At 38.1% G+C, this 19,831-nt stretch overlaps 1 protein-coding gene across 1 annotated transcript in view; it reads right to left on the bottom strand.

Annotated features, from left to right (window-relative positions):
• Window positions 1-19,831, bottom strand: part of EYS (eyes shut homolog) — a 944,771-nt gene that overhangs the window by 543,881 nt on the left and 381,059 nt on the right. The window contains 2 exon segments of the mRNA XM_072855247.1: window positions 83-179; window positions 14,262-14,521. Of these exon segments, the coding sequence (XP_072711348.1) occupies window positions 83-179; window positions 14,262-14,521 (357 nt within the window).

Here is a 19,831-nt window from a genome sequence, read left to right on the forward strand (position 1 = left end):
AGGCAAAGTACCAAAAGAATAGCTAGATGATAAACATCCATGTATCATAATGAATATCTGTCATTCAAATAATTTTCCTCACCTGTAATGGTTAACCCCATCCACACAGAGACCTTCATTCTGGCATGGATGGGAGATGCACTCATCACTGTTAACTTCACAGTAAGTACCTTCAAATCCTGAAACACAGATTATATTAACTGCGAATGAGTGAATTCTACTACATAACATGAATATAAGGGTCATGGATCCTCTTGCAGGTTTGGCTGTCTGAGCTCAGGACCAACTTAGACAATGCAAGCGGCAGGCCTGAGAAACCTCAGCTGCCTTTGAAGCTGTTCAAGAGCGAGCTGAGAGAAGCATCAGTGGTGACTACCCCTTCTCTTGTGAGCATCTAAGCTGAGGCTCTTTGCTCTTGGTATCTGACTGACCTGTGTTGCAGCCATGCACATGCCTAGCCATGTACCAGTTAATCTGGATGCTCACTTTGGCCTTCAGACTAGCTTCCTGGCTTGACCTTGGACCTGCCCCATTCCCTGTAGACTTGACTGGCGACCTGGCATACTATGCTGATCCTGGGCACCGTCACTGGCCCTGCCCTGCCCGCCTGTCAGGCAGGACACTTGACAGTGAGGTCCCTGTCCTGGCAGCCTTAATAAGACTCCTGACCTACCTTCGCTTCTGGAGCAGTCAGCCCTCACTGCTCTCTGACTCCAAGATAGGGGCAGCAAGTGGATGCAATCCTAAAAGAACTTTCTCCAATTATTTTTGTTCCCTAGCTTCAATGAGTTCATTTCCAGAGAGTGTAAGAAGTCTTAACATACTTTAATGAACCAGAGAGAACAGATTTGGATGGAGCACCTGGCTAAATATACTGGGGAAATGTAACCCGTTTTAAAGGACTGAAGAGGCTTTCTTGAGGAGTGTGGGACAACATCAGAAACTAAAAGCTAATTCAATAATTAATATATTACGGAGCATAATGGAAGTTAGGGAGATCACATTTATTCAAAGCAATGAGAAAAAACATTTAATTGGTTTTAATATTTAAAGGAAGAAAAAATGTGACCAAGTTCTTATCTGCACAGTACCTTACTTGCATAATACATTACTTTTACCTGTGTAAACGTCCCAGAATATGTGCTAAAGAGAAATAAGAGATTTTTTAGTGATGTAAGAATACTACTTTTGCCCTTAGACAGCATACTACATCTTACAATGTTCACGTAAATAAATGTTCTACTAAATACACAGTTGTGTTAAAAATATATACAGTGGATAAACTATAGCTACTTAGCTGAATTTTGCACAAATTGAATATATATGTTCCAACTGATGTAGTAATGAAACCATTACAATGAACAAACTATTTGCACCATAGTGACTATAACACACATGACCCCTGGTAACAGACTGACTAAAGAACATTTATGGTGTCCACCAAAGTGCTTTTGAACACCATTTAGATATCAAAATTACATTAAAACAACTATAAAAACAGCCACTGAAATTCAGTGTGTATTATTATAAATATGGTGAAGGCTTTACTGGATTCTCTATTAAAACTAAAAATTGTTATCAGTATGTTTTAGATATTGAAATAAGGATAGTAATGACTTTTATTGTTATATTATGTATTTGTGATTTTCAAAGTACTTCATGAAAGTGGGGAAATAATGAAAGATCACAGTTAGAATAGTATGGCTTATTTTTATCTAGAGAAAATGAGTACTGGCAAAATTAAGTGGCTTAGTCAGAGTTGTAGGGAAGACTGTAGAGAGAAATCTCTACTGGCACTCCAATGTATGATCTAAACACCAGCCCACATCAAAGCAGTTGGTATTTCTTCTTAACAGGGATTTTTTCTGTTCAAAAATTTTCCTGGCTAGACCTCACTGAAATGAGTCCTGAATATTTGCTGAAGGTTTCACAGCAGTGTCTGCTACAAAGCTGGAAAATAAAGCCTGGAATGCATCTCAAACTAACCCTTCAATTATAGTCACTTATACTCTTATGATGTTATTCCTTTTTTCAGAAGTATCTTGTGTGAAGTGTTACCCTCATTTACTTCCTATTTGTATGACATTTCACAAAAACTTTGTAGAAGAATTGCCATTACAGGGGACAAAAATTCTCTGTCCCATTGTACTGCTTTGAAGTAGTTCCCTCAGCACAGGCAGCCTTATTATATTTTGAATGGTTTAGTTTATTATTTGCAAATGGGCCAGAACCAGAGTGAACAATCCAAATACTTTTTCTATCTGTAGCGTGTGTAATCTGCATTTTAATACTGCAACATGAGCCTTCACCTATATTTGCCTGAAGTCTGATTAAAGAAAAAAGAAAGGTAAAAGGACTATAATTTGGGCTGTGGCATGCTAGTTCAATGTCCAGTACTAGACCTGGTTACATCAAGTAGACAGCAGTCACTGACACACACACACACAAAAATAATCAGTTGTTGTTCTTTTGACACATGCCACCCCAGTGCCACTGAATAAGAGCAAAAGAGATGATAACATGTTTCTCTAACTCTGGTTTGATTAAGAAACTGGAGGGCACAGCGAATGAGAGACCAGGACCACAGGACCATTTGTAGCCAACTTCCTCATCTGTGACTTCTCATTTATTTGTAATGTTTGATTTTTTTGAAACTAAGTTTTGTTACAGAGTAGAAGGCTATGTCAATGGGCAGAGGAAATGGGACTTCACTGAAAAGTAGTATACCGAAAAAGAAAGTAAACTTGTGTCATATTATAAATAACTCAAAGATCATATATAGACAGTTTTTAGCTTTATAAGGTAATCAGAAAAGGGTGTGAGGCTAACAAAGTAAAACTTAAAAAAATACTAACAGAACTTATATGGAATAGCTTTCTATTCTTTTGTGATACTATACAACATCTGAGCAAGCATCTTTAAAAAAAACAAACAACCAAAACCACAGTTGTCAGATTAAAATACGTAAGAAGGAAAACGGAGGGTATTCATCATTCTGCTTCTGTCTGTCGCCCCCACTTGGTTATGGATGTTTTACAGTCTTTTTGAAGTAAATAGTACTGAAGTGGATACATAAAGCACCATTTAGACACATTTTTGATTGCAGTAGTACACATTTTTCCAGCCCATAGCAAAACATAGCTACCTTGAAAAGACACAAAATAAGTAAACATACAGCACACATGCTACCTTGGTATTTTTCTCCATTTGTAGGGAAAATAGGCATTTTCATGAAAAGATATTACTGGCTATCTACTTCATTATGAAATAAGCAATCTATCTGTTCAATTTACTATTGAATATTGTCTTTTTTTAACTGCCATTAGTTCAGTCCTTTTTTATAAAAGTCAATTATTTTTTTCTTAACGTCATATACTGTTAAAAATTACATAGAACTATTTAGATGACTTTTTTTTGATCCACAATGAAAACTTTTGAACACATGCAGTGACTTTTTCTAAGGAATTTTTAACCTTGCTAGCAATTTTTACAGGAGACTTCAGCAAAAACTTCTGCTTTCAACTAAAACAGTTAATCAGAAACACTCAAATCTGCTAAAAAGGACCTGAAAAATATTAGCAGTGTTATTTAACTTTATTTCATTCATAATTTCTGCATGTCTGTGCTGCAGTATATTTATAATTTATGAAGCTTGTACAAAGGATGTTTCAACAAAAGCATATGCTAATAGGCCAATTTTAATTCACTCCTGATGTATGTTCTCAGAGTGAATTACGAAAATAAAGAAGTGTTAATACTGTGCACATCACTCATACAAACAGGAAAGGTCAAACCTCAAAACATATACTACAATGTTAGGATTAAAGTATTTGTAAAATGTTTATTTTATTAATATACTTGGATAGACAACAATCATCCTACTTTCAGATCCAAAAAAATACTGAAAATGCTCATACTTAAGTGGAACTGGTTTAAGGAAAGAATTACCTGAGTAGTTTCTTTGCATAGTGCTTTTTGAAGCTATGAGATACCTCATGGGTCTAACATGCATGGATTCACGTCGTTCTTGTATTTTGCACGATAGTCAAGCACAACATTTAAACGGTAATGTAATACATTAGGTTATTTTGTATAAACTATGTGCTGCCACACATAGCTGTGATCTTCTGGAATAATTAAATAAAAATTAATGTATGGATGAAATTTTTACAGTAATGTAGACATGTTTCCAATTACTTCATGTGTTGCAAGAGGAAAGAAAAAAGACAATGACTTAAAATTTTTAACATGGCAGATATACTACTGAAATAAACATTTTGCAGTTGCAAAGAAATTTACAGTATGTTAAAAGGCATTCACTTAATGCAGCCAACAAAACTTTAATGCTTAATTTGTAGTTTATACTGTGAATACAACTAATTTGTTGGAGTTATAAAACAGTAATTTTTATTTCAAGCAAACTATTTTGTAAAGTGGTACATTACTGGAAAGCCTGAAAATATGCATGGTGCTGTAATGTATTGTTACTGTAGCAATATTTAGTACTATGTGTAGGAAAGTAATATGCACATTTAGATGCAACTACTTGCTGCCTTTGCTACTGCCCATCAGTCAAACTTAAGATCCAAACCGTAAATCAATAGCACATGTAAATGATTTGTTGTAGCTCTCCAGCCATATACTCCACAAGGTAGCTTTTCCACATGTCAAACCCGAGTGACACATTAAAAATGCAATTTTTCACCTTAGTGCTTTTTATGTGCAAAACCTGGAAGTTTTCTGAACTCACGTCAAACCATTCTGAACTTCTAAACGAAAAGATGCATCTATCAATGGTGAAGAGCAAATCACACACATTGTCACTTGTGAATACAGAATTCCATTAGATACCTGCTCAAAATTTCCAATATTGAATTCAAGAAACGTGGCCTTTTTTTTTTTCAGGTGGCCAATTAAAGGGTAGACAAATGTCATTGTAAAGTCTGTAAAATAAAAACGAATGTTTTTTATTGGTCAAACATATTTTACAGTATTTTTCCTGCCACATTAGAGAACTGAAGATGTAAACAGAATCTCATTGGTATTACTTATCCAGTTTTTTCCTTTTTTTTTTTTTTAATCATAGGGAGACAGTACTTCATTTAAAACATTTATTTGTCATCTTAGTGAAAATGTATAGGTTTTTTGAGGAAGTTAAATGTATCTCAGAAACGTTCACAGTTTTCATAGTAACAGATAGGAATTTCAAGACTTTCAGAAGTTAATGGAGATGAAAAACAACTGAAAATCATTGCAATTCTTTGTGTTAGACAATTTACTTTTATTTCTGTATACTTTTCACAGTTCAAGTAGCATGAAAGTGACATTAATAATATGAGGTCTAAAAATACCTGTGTTCTATGGAGAACGTCACAAAAGCAGCTCACCTAACCTCAAGCCCTAGGTTTTGTCATACTCAACATTAGCACTAGTGGGTGTGACAGTATGCTCAAATTTGCTTGCAATTTATGTGCAGGCAGAATTATATGTTCATTTTAGTTTACAGAAATTCCAACATCCTGTAGCAGTTTTTCTGTCAATGGATGAAGCACTAAATGCTATTACTTAAGATGGGACAGATCCTATTGTCCTTCTTTTTCTCTGAAATATGTGAAATGGCCACTGTATGTCTCAACTCTGTCTATGGGAATTCTGTGAGCTGCGAAGTGCAGGAATATGCTGAGTGTAGAGCTACACATCTGCTGTTATAGTTATGGTCATTTTCACCTCCTTATTCCATTGCAGATAAATATAGCAGAATTTACGTCTGCAAGTAACACAGAGGACCACCGAGATCCTTTCCCATAAGCTCTCTACTGTCTTCAGCACAGTATCATGGATTATATTTGTCTCCTTACTGTGAACCATTTATGAACCAATGTTTGCAAGCAGCAGAGATATCACAACAGCCCCATAATCAACAGTACAGGTATTTACGTTATTCAGTATAACACAGGTAGGTACACATACCAAAAATCAAAGGTTTGTGAAATGTTAGACATGGTAAAAAGGCTATTTCCCCTTGTGAATTATGTATGCATATGTCTGAAAAAGAAACTGGCACTGAAGGTCTCAGAAATCTGACAACGGCAATCTCAAATTTATGTAACTTCTGTTATTTAACATCTACTTAGTAGTTCTGCTTGATATTATAGATTTTGTGCATTATGATAATTTTCACTTAGTCTTATTTGAGACATGGGCTGAAAAATATTTAGTCTCAGTTCAAACTTCTATGCTAAAGACCAAAGATGCTATAGACCAAATAAAAATAATCATTAGCATGCTAGGACAAAGGGTATTAAAAAAGGTGTCACAGGAAACAGTTATTGACAGTAGTCTGATACAAGGGGTGAGAAAGTCGTGGAAAGAACTGTTTAGAACAAGGACTTCACAAATTACCTTGAAGCATCTAGAAAGGAAGTAGAAAGTCTTGCTTTTGGAAAGAGTACTTGGACGATAAAGAAAAAAAAGGACAGTTAATTCCAGTACAATGTGTAGGTAGTGTTTCTCCTCAGAGATGACACAGTACTCTCGTCACATCTCACTGACACCTTTCCCTGAAACAAGACATGTAATTTCCCTACACCCTAAAACTGGTGGTTGTAACCTTATGACCCATGCAATTCCTCCTGCATAAACCAGTTTTTCAGCTTCTCAGCTTCTAGCTTTCTATCTTCAAAGACACAATGAGCACAAATAAGATGACAAAGCTTTTGACTATTTGTGTGCTATAATGACACAAATCGCTGCTCTCCATTCTTTTGTTTTACTGCTCTCTATAACTGTGTGATTCCCAGATTAAAAAAAAAAAAATCTCTACAGAAATAACAATCCAGGCAACTGTTAAGAAATTCAGCCTATCTACTATCTGAACAAATTGTCCTAAGCTGCCTATATAGTCAGCAGACTGATGTAAATATTTCTGTAGCATTAGCCATTTGGCTTTGTATGTCTGCTTTTGGGTGAAATGAATTACCTCAGAAAACTGCCTCTTTCTCTTCATTGACTGTAAATGGAGTACAGCGGGACCTCCTCAATGTATACTGTGTATACCTGTACATATACGTCTTCAATGTAATACTATTGCTGTATAGTCACTTTCTAGCCCAAACAGTATCCAATACATAGCACTAGTAGCAAGGCTTGTTGAAGCCTTAGGCTGCAAGCTGTGAACTTTCACCCAAATTCACTGACCATATACTGAACTTTTACTTAGCTACATGAAGGAAGGCCCCCCGAAACCAGTGCAAACCGGAAAGATAAGGAGGCTACAATCTCAGCTGAAGTTACAACCTTAGAGAGAAGAGAAGAAACAGCCCGCCTAGAGACAATGAAAGGACCCAGTGAAGAACACGAAGACCCCAGACCCTAATATTACTATTGGTCCGAACTGTCTCGTGAGGGGAGGGGAACTTAAACTATAAGGGTATAATTGTCCAGGGATTTCTTTGTTCAGGGTCCCTCTCCAGAGGCACCCACTCAAGCTGTTTTCACCCCTATACCAATCAATAAATTTTTCTGGCGTACATTGTATCAGAGACTCTGCTTCAGGAAACCTAGGGTAGAGCCTGAGAGGAGAGGAAGTGCCCAAAAGTGAGTGTGTGTGTGAACGAGGAGTTGAAAAGGGGCACCCATTGGCTCAATGGAGCTCCCTGCTGTGAAGGGACTCCGGTCCTAGCAGTTAAAGTCTCAGGTAGTATGTGTGCAACTCCCTGAATGGTGTGTGTATCCTTGGGCAGCAGCTTCTCCTTTAACGCTGTGGACGCCTACATCTGGTCAAATTAATCCAGACTTTCTGGTACATTTGTTTCAATAATAAATACATTATTTCATCGATTTAGTTTCCCTTCTGAGTTTCCTAACTCATTAAAATGCCATTGAAGTAACACAAATGCTGACCAAATAACCTGTATTTTTGAGTGGGGTAGCTAAAGCTTTGGTATGAACACTCTCTATATATGCAATATATAATGTATTTACATATATGTTTCCTGAGAACTTTCCCATCACAAAACTAAAGGTAAGCAGAATATTGTTTCTATTGTAATAAGGAGACTGCATAAGCATCCTGAGCTGAGGGTATTACTTGGACTAGTGAAGGAAGATCTACATCCAATTTTACAGAAAGAGATAAATATCTACCTTCTATAATAAGAAACAGGAATTCTAAAATCCTCTGAATTCAACAACCTTGTCCTTCCCTTCCTGTCTTTATTTCAGCAACAACTACATCTGCTGTTCCTAACCTTGCCTTGCTTTAGCTTCTAGATGTATCTACTAATAATTCTTGCAGAAGAATAAATCACTGTTAAAAAAAGGCTTTTATTAGAAAACACTAAATGTTTTCTGGCCCATGGTTTGTTGGCAAATTATTGTCTTGTTAGTTCTCTGTAATATTTATGCGCCTGTATTTCCCCAGGTTTCACATTTCACCGTGGTAACTGTTACCTTTTGTCTCCCATTTCATCATTAAGTAGGCCTGTTGTTGTTCAACAGTCCCAGCCAGAGAGCTGACCTTGCACTCTGTAGCTGCATGTCCTCTCATAGTTTGCCTTCATTTTGAATATATCTTTTTCAGTAATTTCTTCTTTCTTGGAACACAATTGTTCGCAGAAAGCTGCACTATTTTAACCAAACTGTCCTGTCTTCCCTTCAGGTTGCCTTTACGAAACTAACACTTTTGTTCTTGGCATTATCTAGAACAGCATGGTCTAACGTTCATTCTCTAGCTTATTTACCCTCTAGTTCACTTATGTATGCAGTTGAATTGCTCTTTGGATCCTCTGCATGTAGACCTTCCGGGGAATTTATGAACAGTTGCCCAGGCTCAACTACAAATATTTCAACATTATTTATATTCTACAGCTTTGCTCATGTTTCCTACCTTTCTCTTCTGTTACACTAAATTTTCATTTCCATTATTAAGATTAATTCCAAGAAGAGAATTCTTTAAGAACAGAAAAACATGTTGATAAATTAAGCAATAAAACAATCTGCTATTTGCCGAAGTTGTCCTTTCCTCCTCTGTTTCATTTGCATTTAGTATGTAGCATTGCAGGAGAAAATAATGGCAGGATCCGATGCTGGGTATATGCCCAATAGCTCAAAAAGCCATCTCCTCCCAGTTGCCTTGATCAAACCCTTGCTTATCAATTACTGGCAAAGTATATAAGAAGAGGTGTTTTCCGTACACTTCTTGGGAAACTTGCTCTATTGCAGTGATTCCTAAACTTTTGCAATAATGGCCTATGCTACAACATTCTTGCAACCATGCATATACCAGCATACAGCTGTAGAGATCACAATTTTTTAAACTGATTAACCTGCTTGTGTGGAAACTTAAGTTAAACTCGTGGTCTAACACTGTTCCATAATCTACAATATGAGAGCCCAGTTTAGTGTTACGAATGTTATAATCCATCTCCTTGCAGGAAGCAAACCTCTACAGCTAGTGCAGACACTTCAAAAGGAAGTTCTACATTTACATTATTTATAGAATTTTAAAAATCTTTAAAGCAAAAACAGACAACTGTAACTTCCTAACATACATACAAGAACAAAGAAGCGTAGTTTTGCTTCATACTACTACCAGTCATAACTTCATTATCTCCCTACCAATTTGCTGTAATAATTATGTCCTCGGCTAACATCTTACATCAAGTTTGACTCTGCCCAATGTATACTCTATCAGCTTTTGTCTTCTCTGCCATAGTATGGCATCCCAATCCGAGCTCCCTGTAGTCAGTGGATATTCTCTTTTTCTTCTAAGTAAGTACCACAATACCATGTCAATGTGTCAATACCATGATTTGTGGTCCTATTGTGCCCATCTCAGATATGGTTTTCTAAAGATAATCTTTAGAACTTGGCAAGCACAGCTACATTTTGCAACTCTTGCTAAACCAGATTCATACCGTCTAATGACTGGACTGTTAACCACTGGCAAGTTGTTTAATCAACATGCCATTTTGTACCAAGTCAGTGTGATTGCCCTTTGTGATCAGACCTGTAATCGTGACAGGTTTATTAGGAGAGAAAGGGAGGCACATGGTAGACAGAAATAGAAGAATAAAAGAAAAGATGACAACTGCAGAAAAGAGATTGCCATAAACTGCTTTCAATTAAATTTCTGTATTTTGCTGTCTCTCCTTTTTTGGTAAGAGTCCTGAATACATAGTTACATTTTTCCTAACATCAATGATTAGCCAAGTATGTTAGGGAGTGTCTGGATAGTTTAGAGCTTAATGATGGTAGCGATAGGGTTGAGTGTCTATGGGTAAGAATCAGGGGGAAGGCCAACAAGGCAGATATTGTGGTGGGAGTCTGTTACAGACCACCCAACCAGGATGATGAGGCAGATGAACTATTCTATAAGCAGCTGGGAGAAGCCTCACGATTGCCAGCCCTTGTTCTTGTGGGGGACTTCAACCTACCGGATGTCTGCTGGAAACACAATACAGCAGAGAGGAAACAGTCTAGGAGGTTCCTGGAGTGTGTGGCAGATAACTTCCTGACACAGCTGGTGAGTGAGCCAACTAGGGAACGTGCCCCGCTGGACCTTTTGTTCACAAACAGAGAAGGACTTGTGAGCCATGTGATGGTTGGAGGCCATCTTGGGCAGAGTGATCATGAAATGATAGAGTTTTTGATACATGGAGAAGCGGTGAGGGGGGTTAGCAAAACTGCCACCTTAGACTTCCGGAGGGCAGACTTTGGCCTGTTTAGGAGACTGGTCGACAGAGTCCCTCGGGAGGCAGCCCTAAAGGGCAAAGGAGTCCAGGAAGGCTGGACATTCTTCAGGGAGGAAGTCCTAAAGGCACAAGAGCAGGCTGTCCCCAGGTGACGAAAGACGAGCTGGTGGGGAAGACGACCAGCCTGTCTGACTAGAGAGCTTTGGCTAGAATTCAGGAAAGAGGAGAGTCTACGACCTCTGGAAGAAGGAGCAGGCAACTCAGGAGGACTACAAAGGTGTAGCGAGGCTGTGCAGGGAGAAAATTAGAAGGGCTAAAGCTGAGCTAGAGCTTAATCTGGCTACTGCTATAAAAGACAACTAAAAATACTTCTTCAAATACATTAGCAGCAAAAGGAGAGCTAAGGAGAATCTCCAGCCCCCAGTAGATGGGGGAGGAACACAGTAGCCAAGGATGAGGAAAAGGCTGAGGTACTTAATGCCTTCTTTGCCTCTGTCTTTAATAGTAGGGCCAATTGTTCTCTGGGTACCCAGCCCCCAGAGGTGGAAGATAGGGATGGGGACCAGAATGGAGCCCCCATAATCCAGGGGGAAATGGTTAGTGACCTGCTGCACCACTTAGACATTCACAAGTCTCTGGGGCCTGATGAGATCCACCCGAGAGTACTGAAGGAACTGGCAGAAGTGCTTACCAAGCCCCTTTCCATCATTTACCAGCAGTCCTGGCTAACTGGGGAGGTCCCAGTTGACCGGAGATTAGCAAATGTGACAGCCAACTACAAGAAGGACTGGAAGGAGGACCCAGGGAACTACAGGCCTGTCAGCCTGACCTCGGTATTGGGAAAGCTGATGGAGCAGATCATCCTGAGTGCCATCACACGGCATGGAGAGGATAACCAGGGGATCAAACCCAGCCAGCATGGGTTTAGGAAAGGCTTGACCAACCTGATCTCCTTCTACGACAAGGTGACCCGCCTAGTGGATGAGGGGAAGGCTGTGGATGTTGTCTATCTAGACTTCAGTAAAGCCTTTGACACTGTTTCCCACAGCATTCTCCTGGAGAAACTGGCTGCTCATGGCTTGGAAGGGTGTACTCTTTGCTGGGTAAAGAACTGGCTGCATGGCCAGGCCCAAAGAGTGGTGGTAAATAGAGTTTACTCCAGTTGGCGGCCGGTCACAAGCGGTGTTCCCCAGGGCTCTATGTTGGGGCCAGTTCCGTTTAATATTTTTATCAATGATCTGGACGAGGGGATTGAGGGCACCCTCAGTAAGTTTGCAGATGACACCAAGTTGTGCAGGAGTGTTGATCTGCTTGAGGGTAGGAAGACTCCACAGAGGGACCTGGACAGGCTGGATCGATGGGCTGGGGCCAGTTGTACGGGGTTCAACAAGGCTAAGTGCCAGGTCCTGCACTTGGGCCACAACAACCCCATGCAATGCTACAGGCTTGGGGAAGTGGCTGGAAAGCTGCCAGGCAGAAAAGGACCTGGGGGTGTTGGTCGATAGCCAGCTGAATGTGTGCCAGCAGCGTGCCCAGGTGGCCAAGAAGGCCAATGACATCCTGGCTTTTATCAAATAGTGTGGCCTGCAGGACTAGGGAAGTGATCATGCCCCTGTACTCGGCACTAGTGAGGCCGCACCTCGAATACTGTGTTCAGTTTTGGGCCCCTCACTACAGGGGAGACATTGAGGTGCTGGAGCGTGTCCAAAGAAGGGCAACGAAGCTGGTGAAGGGTCTAGAGTATAAGTCTTATGAGGAGCAGCTGAGGGAACTGGGGTGGTTTAGCCTGGAGAAAAGGGGGCTGAGGGGAGACCTTATTGTTCTCTACAACTACCTGAAAGGACATTGTAGAGAGGTGGGGATCAGTTCCTTCTCCCAGGCAACAAGTGATAGGACGAGAGGAAATGGCCTCAAGTTGCACCAGGGGAGGTTTAGACTGGATATTAGGAAATTTTACTTCACTGAAAGGGTTATCAAGCATTGGAACAGGCTGCCCAGGGAAGTGGTTGAGTCACCAAATTACCACCCTGGGTGGTAATACCACATCCACATTAAATACCACATCCCTGGAGGTATTTAAAAGATGTTTGGATGAGGTGCTTAAGGACATGGTGTAGTGGTGGACTTGGCAGTGTTAGGTTTACAGTTGGACTTGATCTTAAAGGTCTTTTCCAACCTATACGATTCTGTGATTCTGTGATTAACCCATTTCATGAATTATGCCTTTTACCCCTTCTCAATACCGAGATATTTTCCAGTTTCCAAGATTTGTATGCAATGCATGTTACTGGTTCATGTAACTCCCCTGCTAGTTCCCTGAAGATTCCTAGCTGCAAGCTTCAAGAATCCTTGAAGATTTTGTCAAAGTTCCCTGAGAGTCTTGGCTGCAAGTTTTTTGGATTCTTGAGAAACTGTGCACAAAAATGTCTTGAAAAGACGAGTTTTCTGAGGAATGTTAAGAAACTACTTGAACTACAGATGTAGTTCATGTCTCTCTACAGATCATTTCTGAAAAAGGTTTCAAAATCAATACATTGTATTAAAAGCTGTTTTTAAAAAGCAGCTTTTCTAAAAGCTGCTTCAATAACCAACTTGCATACCTTCCCACTAACTTTTTTTTAACTCAGCAACTTGTGGTAACCTTTACCTTAATAGTAAAAAACTCAAGCTATAAATACTCCGACTTCTATGTATTATCTCCACATCTTTGCAGCTCAGTCAACAATGAGTAATATTATTGTTGTGTAAGACTGCAATTAATATATTTGCTATCCTTGGTCCCTAGGACATCCCTACACCTCTACCATTTATAGGTATAAAAGTGATGACTTCAAAATCCTGCCTAAATTCCAAATTCAGTAACTGTACTCTCCCTACTTACATTTTCACTGTAGTTTTAATTAGTTAATGTATTCTTCAATGCCTATGCAGAATTGAATAGTGATGTTCTGCACAGTTCAACTGTTGCTCCGTTCCACTTTAGTAGTTCTTGTACATCGAGGGAGAGATTGTGTCTTTTAAGCCATGGCCCAGGAAAGCTGTCAGCACCTGTTGTGATTTTGCTTGTTGTGCATACAGAGAGCAATCCGCTCTATCCATTAGGCAGGGGAAGATTACTCCCCTGATGTGCCAGGCCTTCCTGACAGCTCAGCAGGAAAAGGAACCATTTCCAACTTGCTCCAATTTTTGTACTTTTAACAATTTGCATGTATTTTGTCTGTTTCTGCCTGTCTGTTTTGTCAATTCAGTCTGTCAGCTCTGCTGGCCAGGTGCATGTCTATCTCTATGTTGTTTTAACAATTGACTCAGAAAAAGTAATTCTGAGTACTGGAATCTGAACAGCCATAGATTTTATAAGTACTGTAATATAAGAAATTAATAGTAGGCAAACTGACAGCTACCTTACCAGTCTTTTAACATAACTGATAGACCTGCTGTAATTCATGAAGGTTTTATGTGCTTTGAAAGGTATACATTGTTACTTTCACTGAAAATAGCATTAAATTCAACATATATTTGCCACTTTTCTGCAGCACAACAGAAAAGATTAACTATATCAGTTCTTACCTGTTTTGCAAATGCACATTGGATTTCCATCAACTTGTGCCAAGCAGGTTGAATTGTTTATGCATGGATTGTAAGGCAGCTCACAGGGACTGAAGCGCTGATGGCAAAAGTCACCACTATAAAATGGAGGACAAACGCATACAAACTCTCCCTGCTTAACAGATTCGTAACAGGTGGCTCCATTCAAGCACGGTTCAGAATCACATTCATTTATATCTTCACTGCAGTCTGGCCCTGTCCACCCTGCTGTACACGTGCATCTAAAAAAAAGAAAAGAAAGAGTCAACATGGTGGAAGAATGAGAATCAACAACTTAGTCCAATCAGTTCCAACTATTTCAACTATTAAAAAAAAAATCAAGAATCTTTTTCTGTGCATAGCTTTTTTTCTGCCAATTGTATCAGACTGTGCTACGAATAAAAGTTACATTCAGGTTCTTCTCCCACAATTTATTTGATCAAAAGCAAAATGACTTATTCTAAATCACAGGATTTATCCACTTGGACAACCACGTGGTTTAGTTAGTGCTGACAGAATCATCTGTGGATCTTCTTTAAGCTGGAACACCGCCACACATTATGAAGTGTGGAACGTAAGTTTCTTTAAGCTTTAGGATTAGAAAGATATCTTTTCATATGTGTGAAACTACTAAGTAGGTACTTCAGTGTTTGGGATGAAATGCACCAGGTAGCATTCAGTATACTTTTAAGAAAGAATGTAGGAGGTGGTCAAAGGCACAATAGGTCTGTCAAAGGCACAACATTTGACACAAAGGTCAAATGATACAATAATTCTCTTCTCATTATGTTCTTTCTCTTTTTACTATGGTCTTGTGAAGACCTGTTATTGATAACACAGAAGAGAAAACTTGAACCAAAATCTACACTACATCTGATTGTAAACATTCTAACTTCATTAATTAGGTAAATATACATTTTTATTTACAACATGAGTATGATGATAAGGTTCTAAAAATTCAAAGATAACAATCTGCTAATGATTTCAAAGTTTGCAGAGAAAATTTCCTCATTAGCTGCAATAAAAGGCGGCTCTATGGGCTTTAAAAGGTACACATTCTTGTTACTTTCACTGAAGACAGAATGAAATTCAACATGTATTTGCAACTATTTTGCAGGACAACAGACAATACGGAACATTAACTATACCAGCTCTTACCTGTTTTGATTGATATTGATTCCGGGCATTAAACCATTCAAATATAGCTTAATAGTTCTAATAGGGAATTGTTCTTAAATAATAAATAGGTCGTCCAGTGGAGAATCATTTAGGTAGTTTATTCTATAAGGCACAGGTATTGCTTGCCACACAAAAGGCAAACTTGGCCCCTTTAAAACAAACACTATTTTATTTGAAATTTTTAAGGTTCTGTGTGATTGGTTTGTGGGGTATGATTTCCATGTCACATGAAATGAAATGGGTGTTACTAAGGAACTTTATCACTTGAAAGTCCTGAGTATTTTAGCAATAAGGATTAAAAAAATCAGGTTACTGTATGTTTTTCATGGGAAGAAAAATAGCTGTAACTAGCAAAAGGCATTCAGGCATTCTTAAAGTGACTATGACAAAAATCACACTTCAGGACTCATTTATCAGTTATAGCACCCAAAACACATTTTTGCAAATATGGTTACAAATAAATACATTTTGTTAATCTGTGTTTAAGCACAACAAACATATCTGCTTTTGCTATACATGGTAGCATCAATTTGGTATCTAGAGGCAATTCCCACTGAATAACATGGAATAACAGTGCAGCCACTACTCAGTGCTTTGTCTACTTTTCTCCTAAGCAGTCAATCTGTAAAAGTGGAAGCTTCTATTACAAATTAAGTATCTCCAAATTACTGACACTGGACATAGCAGAACACTCTGTCCCAATAGATCAGAACAAGTATTTTAGATGTTAATTGTTTTGCAGCTGCTCATTGTTTTGTTGACTTCATTTATGAAGTTCTGAATAAATTACTACCAATGAACTACTACAAAGTAGTACGTAGTACCTTGTCTATGCTCCATTTGTAGCTTGGAAAGCTCATTAAATGGAGAGCCTTTCACTTCATGTTAGGAGAATGGGGTTCAATTCTTAACTGGTCCAACTGTTATGGGTGTAACGGAGGTGCAGAGAAGCAAACAAAAAATGTTCCATTCCCTTCTTTTCCCTAATGAGTTTCATAACTGCCTTTAAGTTATCAAAACTATTCTGTATAGCCACAGGGAACACTATATGTCAGATGGAGATCACTGAAACACAGAAATTATCTACACTACGCAATTAGCCAGTCCTACGCTGGCTTCACGCCAGCTTACCAACTGAGATGCAAAGGTCAGTATTAATGCAAAGGGAGACAATAACATAGTTTTACTGTACTCTTATTTGTATTATTAAGAAGTTGCTGGTGCCCTCATTAAATGTGAAAAAATATACAGGAGTGTCTATCTCAAGGCCCCGTTTTAAGAGTCAAGACAACATTCTGTCTTAATGAGAACTGTTATTTAAACAAGGTAAAGAGGTGTTGGGAGTATTAAAAGCACAGAATATAGAGCAGAGGTTTTTAACTGTGGATTATCAATAAAGCTACTATAGCTGATATTCTTGTAAGTTATCTGATCAAAAGGCAAAAACCCAAGCAAACTGTCTTTTTCAAAATGACCATTTCATTTACTACATTAGAAAAAACAAGATGATTTCTAGGATCCTCAAGCAACCAAAAAAAAAAAAAAGTAATACATGCTTTTATAAGACCACATAAAGATAGTCACTGCTCAACTTCTTTCTGTTCTTTTACCAACTATTAAACTCAGATAAAAAGTTCTAACAGTGAAAGAAAAATACAGCTGAAGTTTGCATGTACCTTCTACACAGAAAAAAGTAAATATGGCAGATGTTCTGTATGCAACTTCGTGTTTATTCCTAAATCATTCAGAAATGATATAAACTTTTTTAAACTTATTTGCCAATATTTGATGTTTAAATAATGCCAAGTTTCATAAAAGCAATCTAAAAATGCAAGTTACATATATAAAAACTAACATATTAAACATATTAATAAAAATCTCTTTAAGCATGAAAGTTTGCTATTCTCTGTAAGCTTCTCTGCTGTATTCGCTAGGAATATATTCAGAATTTTTTTAAAAACTGAGTAAGTCTAAAAGACATATTTAGTCTAAAACAAATATTAATCTAAAAGCCTTAAGTAAAAGTTACTTTGGGCATCTGAAACAATTTTATCATTGCTAAACTCATAAAATTAAAGAAAAAAGGCAGGAATCGCGCTAAGCGCCAGAAAGAAAATAAACTGGAAATTGTCTTTTACATTTTCTCTTAAGGACAAACAAAATCACTATCTTTATTCACACATAGTTGTAAATTTTGAAGCTGAAGCTTTTAAAAGGCCTTTCTTATAAGAATTTTGGCATTTATGAAAAAATTGCAAAATTACAAAAATTAAACCCCTAAATAAGGCATATCATTATTTCCAGATTAACTATGAAAACATTTGACTTCTATTACACAATTAAGCAAATGGCATCTTATCCTTTCATACCATAATTGCATACTTGTTTTCGTAACTTTTACAAACAGCAATGAGAAGACAACCCATCAGAAACAGCAATAATCATATCCCACTCTTTCTGTTCTATACTTTACAATCAGTTGTGAGAAGAACTGGGGGGGGAGGGGGGGGGCGAAAATGTTATTATTTGTTGAAAATCATTTAGTTGAAAGTTATCTGACAGGCTGTTGGAATGATATTTTAATTTTAAATAATAAAAGCTTCTATTAAACAGTAGAATAATTTATAACATCTTTAAAAATTATTCATTTTAATAATATAAATCCCCCACGGTGCTTTGGTTGTGACATGTGCATAAGTCCTCCAACACATATAGATCAGCTTTAGTAAGTATTATCTGTTGACTTTCCATGCATCTCTCCACAGATTTAAGAGCTTTCCATACAGACACAAATAAAAGGATAGGGTAATGAAAATATACAATATAAATTATATCAAGGGTTTTGTATTTTACTACCTGCTTAAAGTCAAATTTAAAACTTGCAAGCTACAGTCATGAATGGTACCCAGAAAAACTAATTTTAATAAGCTCCTCCAGCTCTACATGATGAGTTAAGTATTAAATTATTTGGTTCTCACCTGCTTGAAAACTCCCTTTTTATTTCTCACATTGCAGTGAAGTTTATTGGGATCACCTGCCTTATGTTCTACCTTATAGGTTTTAAGGAGTCAAATAACAAGGAAGAGTCTTAAGAATACCTGAATGGTTGATGTTGGAAAAAGTCTCTGAGGCTCATCTAGTCACCCCTGCTCAAAACAGGGTCAACGAGAGGTTTCTCAGGTCTATGTCTACTTTGGTTTTGAGTATCTCCAGAGAGGGAGACTCCACAACCTCTGTGGGCAATGTGTTCCAGCACCTGACCACCTTCACATTAAAAAAAAGCTTTTTCTTAGTCTTAAAATTGAATTACATGTATTTCAGCTTTTGCCCACTACCTCTTGTCCTGTCACTGTATACCACTGACAAGAGTCTGCCTCCATCTTTTTCACTCCCCTCCATCAGTTATTTACACACACTGGCAAGAGCTGCCCTGAGCCAAAGCCATTTTTTCAGCATGCCAACCAGAACTGCAATCTACTCTGAATCTTAAGAGTTCTGAAGTGACTTTCCATCAATTAGGAAAGCCTATTGGTGGGCTCAGGAAAAATGCCAAAGCTTGACAAAAGCAGTAATACAGATTATTATACCAGAGCAGAACAAATTTCAGAAAGAGACATTTTTTGCTTTCAGGTGTCTTATGGCAGAAAAATAGAAGAAACTGGTCTTTTCAGCCACCCGTATTTCTTACCAAATTTTCAGAAAGTATCTTTGCCTCCACCAAAGATATAGGTGTTTCTACAGAAAAAAATGCAATATTCAAGATGCAGCGGAATTGTTTTTTCCTTAGTGGTTCAGTCAAAGCAACAGGAATTCTAGACTGAACCCTGAGATACACTGTGCCCATCACTCACCTGCCTCTTTATTTGACAGGATCTTGATGAGAAATGGCAAGATGTTCAGTGAAGTTTAGGTCAGCCTGTTAGCTATACAATACAAGCAACAATGGCCCATTCTACAGTAAGCGTTTATGTTGTCTACTGCATTCAATCAAATCAACTAATGGCCTGAAAAGCCACAGGACTCAGTGATGAATTTATTCCTTGTAAGCTAGAGGCTATTGGATGATCTGAAGTAGTAAAATGAGAGCTCGCTTTCAATACATGCAAAGCTTTGAATTTAGGGCACCAACACATACTACAAAGCTCCAAAGACATACACTTCCAGTCACCACAGAGGCTCCTAATATTCATTCTTCTCTCTCCTCTTTCCTCCCACAAACATCTTTCTTCTTTTATTCTCTGGAAGTTTAATGCAGTCTTTGTTCCTCAGACAGCTATCTGACTCCACCAGCTTTCACCTGCAAAAGGTGAAAATGAGTTTCTCTCTGATGTTCTTCCAGTGCTACTAGTATGTACCTCTGGTACGTCACTCCG

Source organism: Ciconia boyciana, chromosome 3 (genome assembly GCF_034638445.1).
Source record: "Ciconia boyciana chromosome 3, ASM3463844v1, whole genome shotgun sequence".
NCBI lineage: Eukaryota > Metazoa > Chordata > Aves > Ciconiiformes > Ciconiidae > Ciconia > Ciconia boyciana.